Genomic DNA, 22,192 nt, shown 5'->3' with positions numbered 1-22,192 from the left:
GCATAAGTCTAGTATTTCTTACCGCTGCCTGCTCAGCACCGTACACTAGGCTCTCTGCAGAGTTCTCCAATTGTCTTCCTTCAGCAGGCATACATTACGCAGAGATTAGGCATATAATTTTACACCCATCTCTTACATCCAAACCTGCAAAACCAGTCTCCATTCAAGCCCTTTGCCACACCAGACAGGATTTCCTTAGACCTTTGGCTAGTGGTGAAGAATGAAGGCGAAAATCTCTGATCAACATTCCTGTTCTTTATTTTCATCCACTTTGTGTCCCAGAGAAAGGACACAATTATTTTCCAAAGGCTTTGTCAGCAGAAGACTCAGATGCCGCAGGACATCTTAGTAGACATCCATCTCACAAACTTTGTGTGCTGTCACCTTCCTTATCACACCAACAGAATGGGAAGGTCCCACAGCATGGCTGCAGCCACGGCTTCCACAAGATGTTGTACAAGGAGAGTTGCTCAGGGACTGGAGTCAGTGTCCTGCGATGCTCTTCTATGGCTCTTCCAATCTTCTTTATTACAGTGTCAAAAAGGGGCTCAGTGTCAGCTGACAGAGGTTTGGCTTCAGAAGGGTCTCGCGAGAGATCAAACAGCAAGGGCGGGTCATGATGGGTCACGCCTTCTCCAAAACATGGGCAAATTCCTTTTCCATAACAAGCCCCCGCCCCAAGTGGATGAAAGACGGGGGTCACGTAATGAGCCTTCCAGATGGCTCCACCTGGCAGGAAAGAAATCTTATGGCACAACTACAAAACAACAGAGGAAAATGGAGAATGCCTTCAAGAAATAGGAGTAGAGCTATTTACTAAGGAGACCTCTTCTCACACACCCTGGCACCCCCAGCACCACAAATCAGATTCTCTGTGTGGAGTACTAACTTTGAAGGTGGAAAACACTAGAAATACAAAGAAAGCCACATTAAATTTCCAGTGTGACAGTAGACAGCCTGTATTCCCTCCCCACTTCCTATAGGTTTGTTACTTACAAACATTTCTTTGCTGTTTGACACGTCCAACTAGCCAGAGTCACTGGTATGTCATGCGCAACAATTTCAAGAATCTCAGAGACCAGTCCTGATCAACACCCATCATGCAATAAATTTTTCAAGTAGCAAGATGGCTATCAAGAGAAGAAATATCACATTTTGCAATCACAAACATTTATACTTACTGTCCTTTTCGTGCCACCGCACTGCATGCAAGTAGGACCCACAATAGTGAAACAGGAACTCATGCTCTGACTTTTGGGCTCTTCCTTGCAGTAAAGGCACCAAATTTCGTCCATCAATCACCCTAATAAAATGGGGAGAAGTATATTCAGGTAGGGACAAACCTGGCAGTGAACTGCATGCTTATCACTGGCTTTGTATTGTTTGCACCAGTGCTTGAAACAGCATACAGAATAATTTGATCATAGATTTAGAGCAGCCAGCAGACTGCCAAGCCAATATTTAGGTCCCTAGATAATATTATTTTTTTTAATGTCTGGGTCAACGATTCCATTTAGCAATATGTAAACAATATTTAGAGTTTGGTCTAGTGGAAAGAAGTAATTTGTTAGGGAAATCAATACCAAACTCATAATTGCTTACATTTAGAAATTTTCAAAGGAGCTTAAAGAAATCTGTTGAGCAAGGTTGGGTTTAACAACTTTAGGAGGTATTTGTAAGTGTCCATAAGTCAAGTCAGTTAGTACCAAAACAACTTCTTCTACCAATTCTTTTCTGAACTCATTCAGGAACCTGGGTTTTGAACTAGCAGCTGGTCTTGGCAGGAACAGCTCCTCTGGCCATGAGCACACTTGTGGGCATATCTGGGAGAGTTTGCCCACTAATTTAAAATCTCAGACCAGTCAAGGCTAAACAATATTTGCAGAATCTAAAAGGTAAATTTTTAGCAGTTAGCTTTCCTATCATTTTCTCCTGTTGAAAAGATCTCCGTACCTGTCCTGTGGCAATATTCCTCCAGCCAGATGAACAAGTGTGGGATAAATATCCATAAGACTTGTAGGTTCATCAATAACTGTGCCTGCAGGTAACACTCCTGGCCACCTAAATACTCCCGGCACACGGATGCCTCCTTCCCAGCCTCCCATGCCTTTTCCACCTGCAGTGAAATGAGTCAACATATGGCAGTTCACAGACAAATACAAACCGGTTCATTGGCTTGTTGCATTTGAATGTACAGAAAAAGATGCAGTAATACACCACTTATCCAACAGATTTAACTCTTAATTTGCATCGGAATTCATATACTTTAGAAGGCCTCAAAATGTGACATATAACTCATCCAAACCTAGAAAAATAGGGGAAGGCAATCTCTATTTTAACTTTGGCCACAGGGGAGGGTAGAAATAATAAATCTACCTTTGAAAACCTATGCTCAGCAACAATAAAACAGCTTCAACTTTCTGTTATCCTCCATTTCATGGTTGTCTGCATTCACCTGCGCTACTGAAGAGCATCCCCGTAAAAGAGAAGAGTGGGAACTGGAAATTGGAAGAACTCAAGAGACTGAAGAAGTAATTAATATTCTCTTTAAACCTACACAAGACTTACTAATTAGTATCCTATTTTAATAGACAGCTAAAAAAATTCTCTTTATAGCCATGGATTCCCTTCAAATATGTGACCTTAGCACTTATATTTCCATGTGCGTTATGCATCTCTTTCTTTTTTTAGAAATTGAGATTTGGATCTGACTCTCCCAATGCTTAATGCAACATGTCTTAACTCAGAAGCCAAAAAATCTGAACCTGTGAAATCGTACCTTATATGCTTTACTTCAAATGGCAGGAAAACATCTTTTTTCAACTTGCTACCAACAGAAACTAACCTAATAAAGCACCCTGATGCCGGCTGTATGAATACAATATTTACCTAACTCCCTGTTTTAATTAATATATTTAAAATATGAAATGAACATTGTCTTTGCTAGATCCCATCAGGCTTACGAATCAGTCTTATCATCCACACAGAGAAGCGCTTTCTCAAGGAAAATCAGGGAGTGAGAGGGAGGATGAAAAGACTAACTGAAAACCCTTCCCCTTCATAAGGGCCAGCAACTTCCACTGCCCAGCAGCAGAGCATCCACCTCATGGGAGCCAAAATTCCATATCTTTGACACCTGCTGTGCCCTGTGGAGCAGCTCAAGAAGGTTTTGAAATGGAAAAAAACATGTTTTTGGAAAATAAAAGCATCAAAATTTTAGGCAAGAGGTGGATGGTTCATCGGTGATAACAGAGCCTAAGCCCTGACACATATTGTCACACATTCGTGACAGGTCACAGGATGAGGTGGTCTGATGACACAGGGCTGTTGGGGTAGGTGGGAGAAAATGCAATGAATGCATATGCTTTAGGCTTGAAAAAAGCCACTGCACTGCTTAGCAGGCTGAAGAATGATTCACAGCAGAAAGGAACGAGCAGAAGGTAAAGAGTGAGATCCTCTTAGACCACCAAGCCCATTTGGATTTTATGCCAATCATTGATTTTGGGTGCAATACAAAAGCATACGGGGAACAAATTGTTGTGATGAGTCATGACACAATGTGTCTTTACTCTATTCTGTATTAATTAGCTGGAGAACAATGATTTCTGGAACATAATGAGAAACAGAAACGCAAATTGGGAAACAGTCCTATTGTGGAGAGAGGAAAAAAGCCTCAGAGAGAGAGAGAGAATTCAATATAAGGAACTATCACACTTTTTTCTAGTACCTTTTACTTGAGAACAGCAAATAATTTACAGGTGTCACACTAGACAATACCTTTGTCAAGGAGATGTGTAATAATGCTTGCACTTTACTGAACGAAAAGGTGACTTTAATCTTGAAGCACCTCTGTCACCTATATTTCAAGCTAAAAATGCAACTCATTCCAGCCTTGACAGCTTCAGCCAGGCAAATTCATTGTTTCTGATTCTAACATTCATGTAAAGTCATAGTGTTTTTCCCACCTTTATAAATACCATTCCAACCACCTAGCTGGGCAGATCCATCCTGAACCTCCAAGTGTCCTCCATGATCAGATGCAAAATACGTGAATGTGTGATTTTTCAAACCTTCTTTGTCAAGAGAATCCAGAATTTTGCCTTAAATTTAAGAAGAGAGACAGCAAGGTTCCTATTAACCAATTAGAAAGATCAAGCCACTTTTATAACATTTCGATAATAATCTTTTGCAAAGCCCTATAAGAAATTTTTAATAGCTTAGATTTCTGTAGATTTTGGCCTTGTTAGTTCTTCTGCTTTAAAACACACAGGTGTATGTGACAAACAAATCCTTCATGAAGAATACTTACCTACCATCCAGTCCATTTCTTCTACATTGTCTCCATATAAACCATGTCGGCTCTTCCCAAGAAATTTTTTCGTGGTAAAGAGAGGGGTGTGAACATGTAAAAAGGAAACAAAGAGGAGGAATGGTCCATGCTTGTTTCTTGAAAACAAATAAAAAATAAAAATGTTTTTTGTTTGTTTGGAATATTTTGAAAGATTTCATATTCGTTTATGCACAGACACACACATTGGGTGTAGACTGTACCCATATCTAGTACATCCCCACTGATCACAGTTGATAGTTTTCTTTTTGCATGAAAAGTGAGCAAGAAAGATCCTTTTCAGACAGATTGTTTTCAAATGCCAATGTGTAAACAGGCATGGCATTTGCACAGTGCTTAAGTGAATCAGATGCCTAACTGATGCCTTTTTAATTAAATGCAACCAGATACAGTCTCATATTTACTTTAACATTCATGTGGCTTTTCTAAGATGGCCACTTCAATTTACAATATATTTGTTTTCACAAACTTTAAGAGAAGAACAGTTACTTTCCCTGTTTTACAGAGAGACTTGATGCACAGAAATATTATAGAATGCTGTGCAGATGGAACTTTAATGTAGAAAATGAATGATCTTGGCTTCCTTCTCAATCCAAAAAAATAGATGTAAAGTGCTTTGAGATTTTCACACAAAATCATTTTGTGCATCACACACGCTTTATCTAGCTGTTTTGTAGGGTTTATGAAAAAGAGCACAAATGAGGCTTGAAGAGCAAAGTGTAAAAATTAGCTGGTTAATCTTGGAGCAATAGTAATTACAGATCACGGGGCATAGTGAGATGGTCACATATCATTTGGTTAAAATCCACCTCATTTACTGTATCTTCCAATGTGAGACAGTTGCAGTTAAAATTTAAGTGCATTTGCTTTCTAAATAGAGAACTTGGATATGAGTTTCAAAGCAGTTATCATGATACAGCTGTAATTACTGGAGAAAAATACTCTATTCCAAGAGCCCAGAACATCCTGGCCCCTTTAAAGAAAACTACAAACAATCATTTACCTTTTGATAAATGACACTGCCTCCTTCAGCATGAGGGAAGCAGTCCTCTCTAATCTCATCGGCTGCTCAGTGATATCATGGTTCCTCATCAGGATACAGTTCCAATACTGCACAAAGCCATAACTGGAGTACCAAGAAATGAAGAAAAGGCCACCCGCCAAAGTAAAAGAGGCAATTATCTTCCAGCGGATGGAAATCAAACCAGTCATTTTTCCAGCACTGAGAGTGAGCACAGCAAGAAAAATTATCTGACTGTAAAGCCAAAGCTTAGCTTGAAGGGCTACATCCAGCTCTGGAGGTTTGTTTTCTTGACAGGTGTTTTGAAGTGTGAAAGGCATACCATAAAAGTAGTCAAATCCATGATTTAGAGGATGATGACAATGATCACTGAAGGATTCACAGTTTACACCTTGATGCCACTTTCCTGAAGGTTTTAAAGCATGAAAGAAATTAGAACATTAAGGTAGACAACTCAAAAGGAGCCCAAGGTAGCGTCATTAACTTCTCTTTGGGAATTAAGCAAGTCACAGAATCACAGAATATTTTTGTTTGGATGGGACCTTTGAGATCATCAAGTCGAACCAACAGAAAAAAAACAAAACAAAACAAAACAAACCCACACACCTCAAAAATCCCAGAACACCAACACCAAAACCAAACCAAAACAAATGCCCACAACCACGCCCCACTCCCAAACAGACACAATCCAACAATCTCGGGCACTAGAGCATGCCCTGAAAGTCAACAGGGTATTTTTCGACAAGAGTATCAATGCGTTCTCCTCATGCACAAGGATGCTGGGTGAAACCAGTGCCCAATCAGGGGAATGCCATACTGTAATGGGTGATCAACAAATGGACGTGGGGTAAACAGAGAAATTTGCAAGATGTTTAGCTACTTAGCCTAGGGTGACATAAGAGTGGGATTTCATTACCTTTCAATGAGGATCAGGGAATTAAGGTACTCTAACTCGCTGGCTGCTTTAATATATTCCCTTCCTAACTTTCAATTGTTTACTTGCAACTTCATTTTAACATAACATTAAAAATTTACTGGAAAATGCAGTAAACTTTTGGACAATATTAACAGATATCTTGATCACCAGACTCGGAAAGATGATTTCTCAGAAATGTCCCGACTCCATATGAAAAGGCTGTAAACCAACCTTTCACTCTATCCCTGCCCAAAACTGAGCAAGTAGACAGCAGCCATTGTCTGCTTAGAAAATGAGCTGGATCAGCTGGATCAAAGGACTCTGAGGTTTGCTGGGTTATGTGATTGCCAAGTAATTACAGACTCAGCCAGAAAGACTACAGTTCATTAGCTTGTGATTCAATGCAGCCACATCTATTTCCAGCACTTGGAGATGACGATGAATTTGGCACAGCTGGACCCAGCCACACCAGCTTTAAGGAACACAGTGTTTACGCTACCACCCGTTTAAGCAAAGGGATCCATTGCAGGAGTGTCTGTCACCTGACAGTAATAAAAGTGAATGGAAGGGGAAAATAGAGACTTTGCCAGTTCATTTTAGAGATATTTGGCAAAAGAATGATGAATCTTGAAATTGTTGAGGTCTGACCAAAGTCACAGACAGGAAGCTGCTCTGGGGCAGTATTTCTCTGACACCCTTGCATTTCGGCTTCATCTAAGGAAACAGCCATTTTATCATGCCTCTTCGGCACCTCACAACCTCATCTGTGAGACACTTGTGTTTCATCTTCATCTCTGGGGGTAGAAACTTTGTTCCTTTCTTTCCCTATCCTCTTTTGTTTCTCTGCCTTTTGCCTCCTGAAGGCAGATGAAATACCTAAAGACATTGTTTTGTTTGTAACAATCTCTACATTAACAAAACTCTCACAGTGGACCAACCTTTGAAAAATCTTAGGCCAAGTAAAATAAATGCTCACCCATTATAATGAGATAGTTTTTAATTCTTCCTGTTTGGGATGCTCTGTTCAGGTCATTAGCATGGTCTTAAAACTCTTTAGACTGCAGTATTGTTAGTCTTCTTGCAAATAAGAAGGTTTTTCCCCCTCAACCTTTTGGAGAGGTTTTGTATCTGTGATTAACTGACCATTTTTGGTGAACACAATCCCTAAATTCCCTTCATATAACTAGTTCATTCTTCAAGGTCACACTAAAACATTTCCCCTTACCTATTAGTCCAGTGGAATAGCCTTGTTGCTGTAGCAGCCTGGCAAAAGTAGTTTCATTAGGAGGGAGCCCTCCTGACCCGGCGTTCCACTGCAGCGCTCGATACCTGTTGCTGGATGCCATCCCTGACAGAAACAGTTCCAGTTATTCCTGCCGGCAGAGGCTGGACTGCCCTTAACAACCTCCTCATCAGGAGCTCAACCTGAAGCCAGCAGAGCTCCTCACAAGATCACAGAATGATATGGGGTTGGGAGGGACCTCTGGACATCATCTAGTCCAACCCCCCTGCCAAAGCAGCTCCATCTAGAGCAGGTTGCACAGAAACATGTCCAGGCGGGTTTTGAGTGTCTCCAGAGAAGGAGACTCCACCACCTCCCTGGGCAGCCTGTTCCAGTGTTCTGCCACCCTCAAAGTAAAGAAGTTCTTCCTCATGTTTAGATGGAACTTCTTATATTCAAGTTTCCGCCCATTACCTCTTATCCCATCACTGGGCACCACTGGAAAAATACTGGCCCCTTCCTCTTGACACCCACCCTTTGAGTATTTATAAGCATTGATCAGATCCCCCCTCAGTCTTCTCTTCTCCAGACTAAAAATACCCAAGTCCCTCAGCCTTTCCTCATAAGAGAGATGTCCCTGTCGTCTAATCATCTTTGTAGCCCTTCGCTGTACCCTCTCCAGCAGTTGCCTGTCCTTCTTGAACTGGGAAGCCCAGAACTGGACACAGTACTCCAGATGGGGCCTCACCAGGGCAGAGTAGAGGGGGAGGATGACCTCCCTTGACCTGCTTTCCACACTTTTCTTGATGCACCCCAGGATGCCATTGGCCTTCGTGGCCACAAAGGGCACATTGCTGGCTCATGGCCATCCTGTTGTCCACCAGGACTCCTAGGTCTTTTTCCTCAGAGGTGTTCTCCAGCAGGTCAGCCCCCAACCTGTGCTGGTGCATGGGGTTATTCCTCCCCAGGTGCAGCACCCTACACTTGCCCTTGTTGAATTTCATCAGGTTCCTCTCTGCCCAACTCTCCAGCCTGTCCAGGTCTCACTGTATGGCAGCACAGCCTTCTGGTGTGTCAGCCACCCCTCCCAGTTTTGTGTCATCAAAAAGATGCAAAAATGAGCATATCTTGTAGAGAGTCACATCAGTGTGTATAAGTACTTCAGGCAGTCAAGAGTTATATTTCAAAACAAATACTGCTTGGCGCCAGATTTACCACCAAACTGAGATAAATCACTGGTGACAGTACAGAGCAGCTTTATTTTCTGCCTTTCTGAGTAACTATGATAATTTAGTCTCTCCACTCTTCATCTAAAATGAGAGATAACAGTTGCATTTCCCTACCTCATAGGGTTGTTGTATCATCTTAGATGAGATATAGTTCACCCAACACACTGATTTTGTACTGAGCCCTCAAAGTGGGCATGTAATTTTCCTATATAGCACCTATTGAGAGCAGGATATCTACGAAGTCCTCCATTAGGCACCTTAGGTAGATGGGGAATGGATGCAACACTCCATTTTTCACTAGAGTTTTATGACCACCTGCACTTTGTTGGCAGTGAACTCACCCATTTCTCTTGGGAGCTCTGTTTCAAGCCTTTACCACTAACCATCACCATCAAAAGGAATTCCATCAGTTTGCCCTAGGCTGTGTTGCAGTAAGGAAATGACAGATATTACTGCTGTTGGCATTTCTCCATACCTATCTATTTTCATCATATAGAGCTCCCACATCCTATAAAGTCAGGCTAAAGATCTGTCAGCTGGTGAGGCAGCGGTTCCTACTCAGAAGTTACTGATAGAAAGTTTGAGCCTCTAGCAGTGTATCTTCTGTCTCAGCTTGAGGAAATATTGAATTCTCCTGTTCCAGTACTTATCGGCTATTGTAGTACCTCAGCACCATACACAGAAATTTGTAATTCAAAATGGGCCTAACCTGATCTAATGGGATATCTGCCAGTGAGAAAAGCTGCTCTGCTCGGAGTGCAAAGTGGAGCTGCGGCAATGTGCTGAGTAAGTTTCACACCTTCTCTTGCCAGGCGGTTGATGTTGGGGGTCCTAAAAAACAGTTTCAAGTTTAATAGAACCAAGATAATCTGAAACTTATTTTAATAAATTGCCAAGAAGAACTAGAGCTTTTGAATAGTTCCTTAGAAAATAATAATAAAAAAAAATCTCATCTTTACATACTCCAGGACTGACATAGTAATAAATTTCATATTGCAGAGGAAGTGGTTTGTAGCCACTGAAGAATCCATTCTAGGGACACAGCCATAGAGTGCATTTGGCAACACTGAAAAGAAACCTAGGCATTATGGCTACTGTTTAGTTTGAAAATAAAACTAAGAAGGGCTGATATTTTTCTATTTCAATACTTCCGACAGATTGCTTTCACCAACACATTTGGGCCCTAAATTTCAGAGTTCATTGAGCCAGAGAATATCCCATGGTGTCTGGAGCTCTCAGAACCAAGACTTTCTGTTCCATATTTTTAACACATGCTATTTATTTCAGTGATATCACAGAATGATATGGGGTTGGGAGGGACCTCTGGACATCATCTTGTCCAACCCCCCTGCCAAAGCAGCTCCATCTAGAGCAGGCTGCACAGAAACATGTCCAGGCGGGTTTTGAATGTCTCCAGCGACAGAGATTCCACCACCTCTCTGGGCAGCCTAGTCCAGTGTTCTGCCACCCTCAAAGTAAAGAAGTTCCTGCTCATGTTTAGATGGAACTTCTTATGCTCAAGTTTGTGCCCATTTTGTCTTGTCCTGTCACTGGGCACCACTGAAAAAAGACCGGTCCCATCTTCTTGACATATATCTATATACATAGTTACATACAGTGATATCTTTTCATAGTTACATTTGTATGGGAGCCTAACTCTGAGAAGAAAGGACTACAGCACAACAAAGAGTGAAAGAGGCCTTCCGCCTGTCTTCACCACCAGCAGAGGATGACAACAGAGTTCCACGAGCACATTCCCATTTCTCTGCACAACCCCACCAACATCACATGAGGGAGATGCACCATGAGCATGTCAACAAAGCGTCTGTGCTCTGCTTGGAGGACATGAGTTGAGGCTTGTAAATCATGCTCTCAATTCCCAGTCACTTCTGTTTTGCCTTGTTAGTTTTGAAGGAATTTAATCACTAGTTTTGAAGGCACATAATCATGTAATAAATTATGTGGGTCAGCCCACATGAACTGGAGTGTTTTGGAGGAGACAGCAAGCAAGTGGATGAGGTATTCTGGAAAAGTTCTTGGTGGGTAGAGTAAGGCTAAACTACACATGAAAAGGAAGGATGAAACTCATGCATGAGGAGAGAAAACAGTAACTATAATAGTAAAACAAGTGGCTGGCGAGTTAGCACAAAGGAGGAAGGGGTGGGAGGAATTCCCGGCAAGAACTTAAAAAACCAAATGACAATAGAGTATTTCTTTTTTTCTTTCACTGCATATTGTTTACTTTGGCCCCAGTGCTATGTGTATATATACAAGTACTTAAATACACAATTCTTATAGCCTTGGATTAAGAGGTTAAGAACATTTCTTATTTTATAATTAGGCTTAATTACCCAGGATAAGTGTTCTATAGTGTTAAATATATTGTACTGAGAAATCTTTTACCTTATGGTATTGTTCCCATAACAACCTATATCTCCAATGCCAAGATCATCAGCCAGAAACAGAAGTATATTCGGTTTAGAGTCCATAGCTGCACTGAAGCCAAACACGTTCCAGAACAAACATGAAGTCAGAGCCATTAGGAGGTACCTCCTGAAATGCAACAAAATATAAGTGACTTGTACAGGTTGGAGAGTGATGGGAGCCATCTGGCAGCAGATCTGAAGCATGAAACACAAAATAGTGGGGAACTTTGTTTCCCAGCTCCCCTTTCAGTCAGAAGGAGGAGGACAGAATTTTACTGGTTCCATTTCTTCCATCTCTACCACCTAGATCACTCTAGTCAGAGAGGCTGCCTTTCTACAGCCCAAGAAGTGAGGACATGAGTGAAGGTGGTTATCTTATTTGGCCCAGGAATTTTCATCTTGAATCAGTTGCATAGATTTCAAAACATATCAAAAACTTCAAAGAGCCGAGAAAAATTAGTGTTTTTAAGTTTTATAAATCTATGAAAATTCAGGTTATGTTCCAAAGTCACTCTGGTGTTTTTTTAGTACCTTGTCTCCAGTGAATAAAACAGTTTTAGTTATATTTGGAAGAGAAATGGGAAAATCTAAACAAACTCGCACTTCCAACTCAAGAACACTTGGACTTGAAGCCATCTCCTCTACTGCCATTCTAAGATGCCAACCAGGCCTCATACCAGCATCAACTACATTTAATAACTGCAGAAAACAGAATTTAAAATTTTACACACCATACCTTTTATATAAATATGCCTAGAACATTTGAAGCGATGTATTCCTCCAAGTAAGTATTGCTGATCGATAGTCTTAAAGCCTAATCCTGGACTGATTTTTCACTTGGGCAGAGTTATCACTGCAATATGTACTAATTTTGTAGGACATGGGGCAGCAGCAACTCTCTAGCATGGACTGAGAAAGTTCCTGCAAATCTTTCCAGGATTTGCAGTTTTGGTGTGAAGATCTTGTATACAAAAATGTGGTTTTGAATGAATAAATAACCATCACCTCTAACAGGCAAACACGACACACTGGACTTTTCTGTAAACATGACTCTGAACTCCTAGTTGTAAATAAGTAACCAGTGGCTATGTGGATTTAGTAATCCAAGAGCAAAGTTCCAGCTGGGGGGTTTTGCACATTCTATTACTAAGTTACAACAGCGATTTAGAGAGTTGTGGAGAAACCTTACTTTTCAAGGGCAGTGTGGGCAATTCCTATTGCTATACTTGGATTACTCATTTTAAGGAAAGGAGAATTTTCAATTTGCCAATGTTGTATCTCCTAAGAGTTACAGGGCATTATACTGGTATCATGAATCCTTTCAGAGCGCTAATACATTCAGTTAGAACTGCAGGAGGAAGCTCTGTAAAGAACCCTAGAAATTAGCAGTCCCCAACAGCGCATTTCAATCACTTGGCCATTCTTCTTTCCAAGCTGGGGACAAGAGTACTGCTCCCTACCTCTCTCTGTTACATTAAAAAAAAGGAAAAAACAAACAAACAAACATCTGCAAATGATGAAATCCACTTTTACTGATATCTGCAGCCCCATCCTAGGACTTTGTTTTCTCATGGTGTTAAGTGCTGGATATTTACTGATCCCTGTGATAATCCTGCTTGTGGATTAAGATAGGGTCAAGGGCAAATTCCATCTCAGGTAACCTACTGCTTATAGTTCCAAGTCTGTATTCCAAACTGTTATGTAGCATCACTGTACATTATAAAATGACCATGCTTAGAGCTCAAAGTGATCATCTTTCAGCAATACACGGAGGAAGAATGCAAGAATGTTTCATTACTAAACACACATAAATCTTGAAAGCAATAGGTTGAAAGAAAGTAGAACACAAAACATGTCTATAGATACATATGTATAACTAAACCTTTTCAGAATTACCTAGAAAGCTATTTCTGGAAATGATAACATTAAAGGTATAGCCAGAGACTTTCACTCAGGAGAGAGCTCTCATATCTTAAAAACATGAAGATGTTAAATAAGTATGTAATTAAGATGGTCCTAAAAATGATTTGGCAGCTAACATTACCAAGTGATTTTACAACATCTGCTTAATGAATCGGGTAAGTGCAAACCATTAGGAAGATACAAGAAAAAACACTAAAATAATAAATTAAAAATTTGTAACTTTTATTTACAAGACTTAACATGGATTTACACCACAATTGAGCTCCACAGCTTTTTTGACAATGATCTTCTGAGGACAGGTTAGAAACCATTGGCACAGGCAAACAGATGTTGAAAAAAAACATGAACTGTAAAATTTGGTGCTTGTACCTGCCTTAGAATTATTTTCTAAGGTGATACTGCTGTGTTAAGTGCATACCTAGAGAATTATAGCATTATGAGATTATAGCATCCTTCCATTCAAGAAATCTGCTCCTCCTACAAGACTTTGCAAGGAAGTTGTATCTGTGTAAGAGCCTGGCACCTTAAACTACTTCTCTAAGGGCTTGTACAAAGGGAGAGACTTTAGAACATTATGAGACTCACAGTCAGGGAGGAATTTAAAAAAAAAAAAAAAAAAGGTGGGGGGAGTAGAGAACAACGATGACATGATTTTTAATGGAACTGAATTTCTTATATGGGGGTAGGGAAGGGAATAACACAAACGTAAAGCAAATGTAGCATCAGGAAAAGTGATTCATCTGAGCCCAGGGTTGCTTGGGGGAAAAAAAGTAGGTTAATTCAAACAACACAATTTTAATACTATGAAGTAGAAAAAAATACATGCAGCAAGGAGTCAGAAATCTGTTCAGCTGAAGCGAATCGCAGCAATGGCTGTGCAAGGTAGCAGTGCAATCATGTCCTGGCAAGTGGCAATTCTGAAAAAAAATTAAGCTTATAGTAAGCAACAAATTGAGCACAGTCTCCAGTGTGATGTTGGAGGAAGAAAAATAACTCAGTCAATCCTTATATCTCTTTACAAAAGAGGGACTAGTGAGATTACTTTACCTCAAAGACAAGAGCACTGATGGGATCAAACTGTGCACTGACCAAAAGCGGACTTTTTCCAAAGTGAAGTTTGAGAATTGGAGAGGGAGAAGAAAACCACGTATAAATGATTCAAGAGTAGGAAAACTTGTTTTATTTTGAGAGAACAAGACAGTAAAATATTAATTAGTACATAAATTCATGGGGAGAAAACACAGATCTCTGAAAGTTCATCGATTTTGCTGAGACAGGGCCAGTATTAGGAAGATGAAGTCAGACAAACAGAGCATGCTTTTTCTGCAAGCAAGGTCGTTTATTATCCAACCATGTGTCCAAGAAGAGTGCAATATAATCATGATTGCGTACCTTAAGTGGAAGAAAGAAAAGTATTATAAAGTAACACAAGTTAGGGACTCCACATAAATGGCAGCCAGCTGAAACTTAACAGTTCACAGTAAACATGATCAGAGCAACATTCTGACAAACTCCATAGTATCTTCTACAACAGGCCACTTCATGAGATGTCTTTTTCTAAGCGGCCTAAAGAAGCTCAATTAAAACTAATTTTAAGACTCTTACCTAAAGAGTTGAAATAACCTGAAGAAAGTGGCCCTTGACTTGAAGAAGCTCCTTCTCATCAAACCATTCCTTTTTTATTTCAAGGCTGCTTTTAGTTCTCACACTAATAAGCCTCCCCACTATATAAATTCTGGTTCATGTAATCCCAAAGTAATCCTTAGAATTAATATTTTAAGATAGTCTTTGCACAGACAAAGGGGGCTGTGAATATATGTGATGATACTAAATTACTCTCAACAGTAGTCTTCCCAAAGAATTACTGGATGCATCTGTGGATTTACCGAAGTCTACTAGGGCTGGTTATTTTCAAGCTGATAGCATGTAAAATCTTGCAATTTATCACTGCTGTTACTACTTAATTTCAACTGAAGAGTTCTCAAATGTCATTATTAACTAAAAACATTATTATTTCATTTACAACCAGAAGTACACAGCATCAGTTATTCAGCCTAGTACCTCTACATATAAAGTCATAGGACTCTATAATAGTTCAGTCTAAACATTTCTGCAAAACGAGGCCAAATCCTGCAGAGCCACGAACAGCAGGAACTGGCCAGCACAACTTTGTGTGGATGCATTCCCCTTAGTTAAACAATTTTGGTTGTCTGTAAACCTTATCCCAAACTTATTCTCTTCTGCAGCTGATACTGCACTTGACTGCCCTACCACTTCTTTCTCCAAATTTATCAGCCATTAATGAAAGCTTAATCAACTTACAAAACAATTAATTCAACCTGCCATGAATGCCACAAAGCTTGCAGCTGCCTCAGCAGTCACTTGAAGAGATTTAGCAACGGAAGCTTTTGCTTGGTGTAAGTGGCTGAAGTAGGTGGACCTAACTCAAATGAATTTGTAACAACTCCAAGGAGTGTTAAACAGTTTTTGCTAATCACCTGTCTTGTACAGACCCTTCCCCCCTACCACCCTGCTTTTTTTTTTTTTTTTTTTTTCAGCTTTGCTTTACAGAAAGCAAGATGCAAGCCTGAAACTGCTAAAAAATGAGCCGCCAATTTGCCCAATGCAGCTTGGCTCCAGGCGGTTCTCCCATCCTCCCAATATTTCGCATATTGAATATATTCCTAGATAAGAGTCTATCCTTCTTGATGTCTTACAGAGAAGAAAAAAAACCAAACCTCTGCTTCAAAAATATCTGCCCATGGCCAATGTTTATTGAAGCCAGGCATATCTCACATTTCACCCTCCCTCCCAGAAGACTGGTAATACCACCACCCACTCTGGGAATCAACCAGAATTGAAAGGAACTTCTCATTCTTAAAAACATTGAGAGATACAGCTCTGACTAAAAAATTTGGAATAAGCTCTTGTCAGTAATCAGACACAGCAAAAGAATTTACTTTCTTGGTTTTTTTTTTTCTAACTTCAGCTACTGAAAAAAATTATTTGCACACTGATGCAAAAAGAGAACAAAAATCTAAACCTTTTACCACTTATTTAAATATAACAAAAGTAAATTATAAGTATCAGGACAAACATTTTCAAGTAACATGTAGAGGTATGTTGCTGCTTAGCTGTTAGCCAAAAACAAACACTTGCTTTCCACCTTCTATAAAAATATATTACACATTCAACAGTATATTGGAATATAATTAAAAAAACTAACTTCATCTTACAGTGTGCCTCTGGAAGAAACATACGTTAATACACTGTTCCACCTTGTTGTCCCTGTCATCTTTCTCCTGTAGCTTCTAGGCATCCAGGTGTTCAGGAAGGAAGAGGCAATAAGCGAAGAATGAGTGAAACAAGGAATAAAAAGCTCCCAGCTGGTGTGAATGCAGTCACTTGCACAGTGCTTGCAGCTGGTGAGCCAGAAACAGGTGCCATTCATCAACCATAAAACAAGGGAAGTCCTTGCAAGAAAGGTAGAAGCCAAAAATCAGGGGATGCTCAGTAGTCTGTTTTTTTTTTTCCCTGTCCATTCTACACTCTCAGGGAATCAACTACAACAGTGCTCACTGAGGGGATAGAGTTCTTACTGACCTGGATAACATCAATGGTTCTTATCCGTTACCATGTTTATAGTATTGTATTACCACTTAACATTGTGCATTGTTGGTAACCAAAACTCTCGTGGTGAGCAACCCAAATTTCTTACTTTATTGTGGCTACCCTGTTCTAGCCTTGCTACTGCACAGCAGCACACTGCCTTCAGAGCACTAGCAGAAAGAGATGGTCTGCCCCTCAGCTTTAAATTAGGTCATGCATTTTCACCTCATGATTAGCACTCCCTGGTCTAATGATCTAATTGTGCCTTCTGGCTTCAAACTACTCAGCTATGAACATGCAGCTTTCCTTACAGCTGGTACAAGAGCAATTTATGAGGGTGGAAAACTGGAGACAGAAGCAGGGCAGACAAACAACATTAAAAGAGCAGCAACTAGAGGTGTGGCTGCTAGAGAAACGGTGAAGATCACATGGAAACAAATGATACTTTGTGCATCCCGTTGTAAAGCCATACTAACTCTAGCAATAATAAAATCAGAATACCTGCCATTCACCACCTAACCCTCCAAAAACTGGAGTTTGATTTGAAACACTAAAGAGGGAAGTAAAACAGAGATTGCTAATTATTGTAACTCCCCCTCTACCTCCCATATGCACACTTTAACCCCCCTCACACGTTGTTTTTGCTATTTATGATCTGGTGGAGCAGCTCCGCTGGAAGGCAAGAGGCTGGGCTACCCCCACAGCCAGAGGTTAGCAGGGCAAGAGCAGAGGCAGGATGCCATCCAAGGAAAGCAGAGCTCTGCAGGACATATAGTTCATTGTTTGAGCACAGCTTCCTAAGAAACACCTCGTGGGAAATGGGCTGGATGCCGCCCGGGAAAGTGCTGACCCCACTGGCTGCCCCTGTCCCGATCTCCATCCCACACCATGTACTGGGGCTCTGTGGGAGCCAAGGCAAATTCACCCCCCGGCTCGAAAGAAGCATCAGCTTTGTGTAAAGGAGGCAGGAAAAAGTCTCCCTCCGAGGGAAAAATGGAAGTGATTTATGTTTAAATTATTATTATTATTTTTTTTTAAGTAAAAAAGCTGATCTTTTACTTACTCCATACTTGCTTACTCACTGGAGGACCTTTGCTCCTGCTTTCCTCTTCATCCCAGGCTTTCTGATCTTTGCTTCTAAAAAGGGGTTTTCAAAAGCACAGCTTGTATACTCGTATCAGAGTAATTAGTGGGTGTCGGTCTCCTTTAAAAATCTGGTCAAAGGTATTTCATCCCGCCTGCCGCAGAGGAGGGCTTTCCTGACTGCTGCTAACATCTATTGAGTAAGGAACAACTGCTTTAAAGTAGAAGCCAGAGACAGAGCTCCTATAACAGCCAAAGCTAATAGAAAGAGCTTTAGAGGTAAGTGAGTGGAAGATCATAAATCACGAGCAGTGAGACTATAGGCTACATCGTGCTATGTGGATGGAAGCAGGATAGCCGTGGCTAACGCAGAGGGTGAGCCAACTAGCCCCCTTGAGATCAAAGAAAATAAATTATTGTAATGTCACGTTGGAGTATGCATACAAACTCCAGCAGGCAGGCTAATTCCTCATTTTGTTATTATAGTTCCTCTGGCTGTGAGCTCTCTCCTGTGCCAGCTCCAATACTTACATGGTTGCACAGTCTGGCTTGTCATACAACTTCACAAGCCCATGGGGGCACCAGACACCTCTTTTTACTGGCTACATGTGCTTATGGTGGTTTAAAAATAGGGTACAAACATGTCCTGCTGTAAGCCACTGCATAAGGGTTTTATTCAAAGAAAGCCAGAAAAAAAGGGTAGAGGTTCTTGGTGTAGACATCATTCAGAGGCCAAAATAAATATTAATACAAAATGCCATGACAAGGTGGAGAAAACCAATCAGAACTTATTAACTAGACCTTGATAAATACAATGTATGGATACAATGAGATTCATAGCATCATCAGTGTGTGCAGTACAGGAGTCTCAAGGAGAACATTAGAGACTAAAATGGATATAGCAGTAGTAATTGTTCCTCAAGAGCAAAGAACTTCTGCCCAAAGAAGAAATTGGTAGAAGTAATTGAAGCTGGGAGAAGCTCATGGAATGGGGCCAAGAAATGAGAGTGCAGGGAAGGAGCTTTCAGATCAAATTAGGACAAGGATACTCCTGAGGAGAGAAGGATGCTTGCAGGCATCAAGGAGCAGATATTAAAGTAAAGCTTTAGAAATAACAGAGAGATTTTTTTAATGGACTTGGAAAGAACTAGATGGAAATGGTACAACTCAGGAAGCAACAGAAATTTTCTAGGTTACAAACCAAGACTGAAGGAAAGAATCCACTCTGCAAAGACATGGTGAAGAAAGTAGAAATTTGGTTTTGGCCCTTTTACTCCAGTGCAGGTCTCATCACACCATTCCCAACTCTCATACCTGTGGAAATCTCAATTCTATCCAGTCAGAAAGGCTCTTCCATCTTGTCTCCCTGACCATCTGCCATAATCAGAAGCAGTGTAAGGTAATGTGATTTTTTAAAAACCCTCCTTGGCAACAGCATCTTCAGTTTGGCCTCCAGAGAAAGACTGAAATATAGTAAATCACAGAATCACGGAATTGTCAGAGTTGGAAGGGACCTCTAGAGATCATCTAGTCCAACTCCCCTGCTAAAGCAGGATTGCCTAGAGCACATTACTCAGGACTGCATCCAGGCAAGTCTTGAAAATCTCCAGAGAAGGGGACTCCACGACCTCCCTGGGCAGCCTGTTCCAGTGCTCTGTCACACCGTAAAGAAGTTTTTCCTCATATTTAAATGGAACTTCCTGTGTTCCAGCTTGTGCCCATTGTCCTATTGCTGGGAACTGCTGAAAAGAGTCCGGCTCCATCATCCTTCAACCCACCCTTTAGGTACTTATAGACATAGATAAGGTCTCCCCTCAGCCTTCTCTTCTCCAGGCTAAAGAGCCCCAGCTCTTTGAGCCTTTCCTCATAAGGGAGACGCTCCAATCCCTTAATCATCTTAGTTGCCCTACATTGGACTCTCTCCAGTAGTTCCCTGCCTCTCTTGAACTGGGGAGCCCAGAACTGGACACAATATTCCAGTTGTGGCCTCACCAGCGCAGAGTAGAGGGGCAGAATGACCTCCCTCAACCTACTGGCCACACTCTTAAAAAATAAAGCAACTTCTTTATCTCCTGATTATGAATATTTTTTTTGGTGATTTCGCAAATTCTTTCATATAGATTGAATATGATTATTTTTTTTTTAAATACTTGCTATTTTCATGTTAGTTTTGTGTGAATATTTTGGTATGTAATTTTATTGATTTAACCAGTTTTAGTTGGCTTACATTAAGCATATCTGTTCTTTTTTTCTCCCCACAGAACTGCAAAGTGCATTGTTTAACCTTAAATACTTTTTTTTTTTTATTTGGCCTTTTTTCTCCAGTGTTGTTCATCATGTCTTTGTAGGTTATTTTGACATTTTTATGACTTTAATACCTTTAGCTTGGGGTTTACAATAAGGCTGTTTTATTGTTATTCAAACCAATCTATTTGGCAAACTGAGTGACATAATCATCCTGAGTGACCTGTGGATACCCAACATACAGGAATAACCAAAGAGACCAGTTTTAAATTCAGCCTCCAGAATAATCCAAACTTAATGGATGGGCCAATTGCACAGAGCTTAAACATCAGTGTTTGCACGAGCTGTATTTTCAATCACAGAAAAAGCCAAGTGCCAAGGAAGACCATTTTGTGAAGGGAGCTCCTTGTTAGCAGTATCTTTGCTGCCATATATAGAGACCCAGTTCCCAACTGAGACCTTGTCATACAGTGCAGAGATGGAGAATGGGCTGGGCCCCTAAGTGTTAAATATTAACATTCATAAACATATTTCTGCATTTGAAAATGCCATCAGCACTCAGTGCTGTTCCAAATATTGAAGACTCAGAAGTAGTAGTATGGTTAAAATGACATTCGTCTATCAGTTCTATTAATATTTGATGAGTCCCATCTAGCACTATTTAAAATCAGAGCCTGGTGAGTATACTTGTGTTGGTACGCTTGTGTATCGTAACAACTAAACAGTCACTGCACTTAACGACACTTATTTCAGATATTTGGTACTTTACACAAAATGTATTTGTTATAGTCAAAATGTAATTATGTTATTAATTGAACAGTTATTAGAATAACAAATCAGTCTCTGCTTTTCAGCAGATCTATGTTGGTTTTTCAGCTGCGATTACAGGTGCTGTGATAGCATCTCCTGACACGTGCCTGGAAGAAAAAGGAGAAAAGTTTAAAGCTTCAGAGACACATGTGATTTGCACAGCAGGTAAGATTCCCTGGCTTTTGATCCCTTGCAGAATTTAATGTGGTTTGTTGTTGTGGCACTTGCCTTAAGCAGTACTGCCAGAAGTGGGAAGACTGGAAATTATGATGAATCCTCCCTGTTGGGGGGCGCTGGGCAGAGAATAGACAAAGCTTCCCTGTAGGTCTTACGTGGGTCAGTAGCTCAAGTAAAGTACGATCAGATGTGACTAATTTGGTGGGCTCTTAACTGAAGTTGGCATGAATTACTTGCTGTAGGATGTGCTGTTCTGGGATGCCAATCCACTCCTGTCTTTGGCTGCAATCCTTTAAAAAGTTTTGGTCTCCTGAGCAAAAGTAAATATTTATTTAACTTTAGTCTGGACAAATTTGTTTCAAAATGTGAAAGCTTGAAAAAATTTTCAGTGCTTGAAAAGAGCAAATGATGTTGGAAAGTTCAGGTCTACCTTATCTTTTGGAATGAAGACATAATACTATCATTAATATAAAGTTGTTCTTACTTTTGAAGCCTTGGCTTAAGACGATTAACTTACTGATCCTTCATTTCTCAAGACTTTCAAACAGAGAAGCAAGATGCCCTAGAAACAAAAGTATATTTGCAGGGAAATCTACTTTAACTTTCAGTAGGTGATGCTGCCTCCCACAAGATAAGAAAAAAAGTCATCCAAAGGCAAAAGTGAGTGTAATGAGGCCAATTGTCTGAGCCAGAGCTTCCCACTGAAGGCTCTCGTCAGTCCTAGAGGTTGTTATCTGACAGCTATTTACTAAGCTGAAAGATAATCCATAAAAATAACCAAACCTGACATTTAAAGGGTAATGACATTGGTCCCTGTAGATTCACAGTGAGCACCTTGATGGTGGATTCCTGAAAATATGAGGAACCAAGGCTGGCAGAAATCGTAAGCTTTCTTCACTGGGAAGTGAATAGGTCATTTCTCTTTTTATCTCTCTCTCTCTTTTTCTTTTTTCTTTCTTTCTTTCTTTCTTTTTTTTTTTTTTTTTTTTTGTTTCAACTACCTGGATTATTTATTTATTTATTACCTGGATTACTTTCTACTTTTGCTATGTGCTTTCTGAGTTTTATATCTCAGGATCCTATAAAGCAAAGAGGAATAGCCTCGCTCTTTTTTGCAACTTCCTGTCAGTTGTGGCAACAATAAATAAATTAACAATATGTACAAATCCCAGTCTCAGATCTTC

The 22,192-nt window shown here is 40.3% G+C and overlaps 1 protein-coding gene across 1 annotated transcript; it reads right to left on the bottom strand.

The window, feature by feature from the left end:
• Nucleotides 1-361: 361 nt before the first annotated feature.
• LOC141477601 (arylsulfatase D-like) lies at nt 362-11,282 on the bottom strand. Its single transcript, XM_074166876.1, has 9 exons — nt 11,140-11,282; nt 9,446-9,567; nt 7,511-7,633; nt 5,352-5,775; nt 4,310-4,446; nt 3,966-4,100; nt 1,954-2,116; nt 1,182-1,303; nt 362-729 (listed from the first exon to the last, which is right to left on the bottom strand). The coding sequence occupies exons 1-9, from the start codon at nt 11,274-11,276 to the stop codon at nt 362-364; spliced, it is 1,731 nt and encodes a 576-aa protein (XP_074022977.1). The 5' UTR covers nt 11,277-11,282.
• Nucleotides 11,283-22,192: the final 10,910 nt, after the last annotated feature.

Source organism: Numenius arquata, chromosome 1 (assembly GCF_964106895.1).
Source record: "Numenius arquata chromosome 1, bNumArq3.hap1.1, whole genome shotgun sequence".
Classification (NCBI taxonomy): domain Eukaryota; kingdom Metazoa; phylum Chordata; class Aves; order Charadriiformes; family Scolopacidae; genus Numenius; species Numenius arquata.
The sequence above is the reverse complement of the archived record's forward strand: the minus strand, read 5'-3'. Positions and strand labels throughout refer to the sequence as shown.

Excerpts from the sequence above, each read along its gene's own strand:
- LOC141477601 (XM_074166876.1), bottom strand. The coding sequence starts at position 11,276 with ATGGCTCTGACTTCATGTTTGTTCTGGAACGTGTTTGGCTTCAGTGCA. Across the intron at positions 4,447-5,351 it reads GCAGTGTCATTTATCAAAAG|AAACAAGCATGGACCATTCC; the intron begins GTAAATGATTGT and ends TTTGTTTTCAAG. Across the intron at positions 2,117-3,965 it reads TTGGAATGGTATTTATAAAG|GTGGAAAAGGCATGGGAGGC; the intron begins GTGGGAAAAACA and ends ATTTCACTGCAG.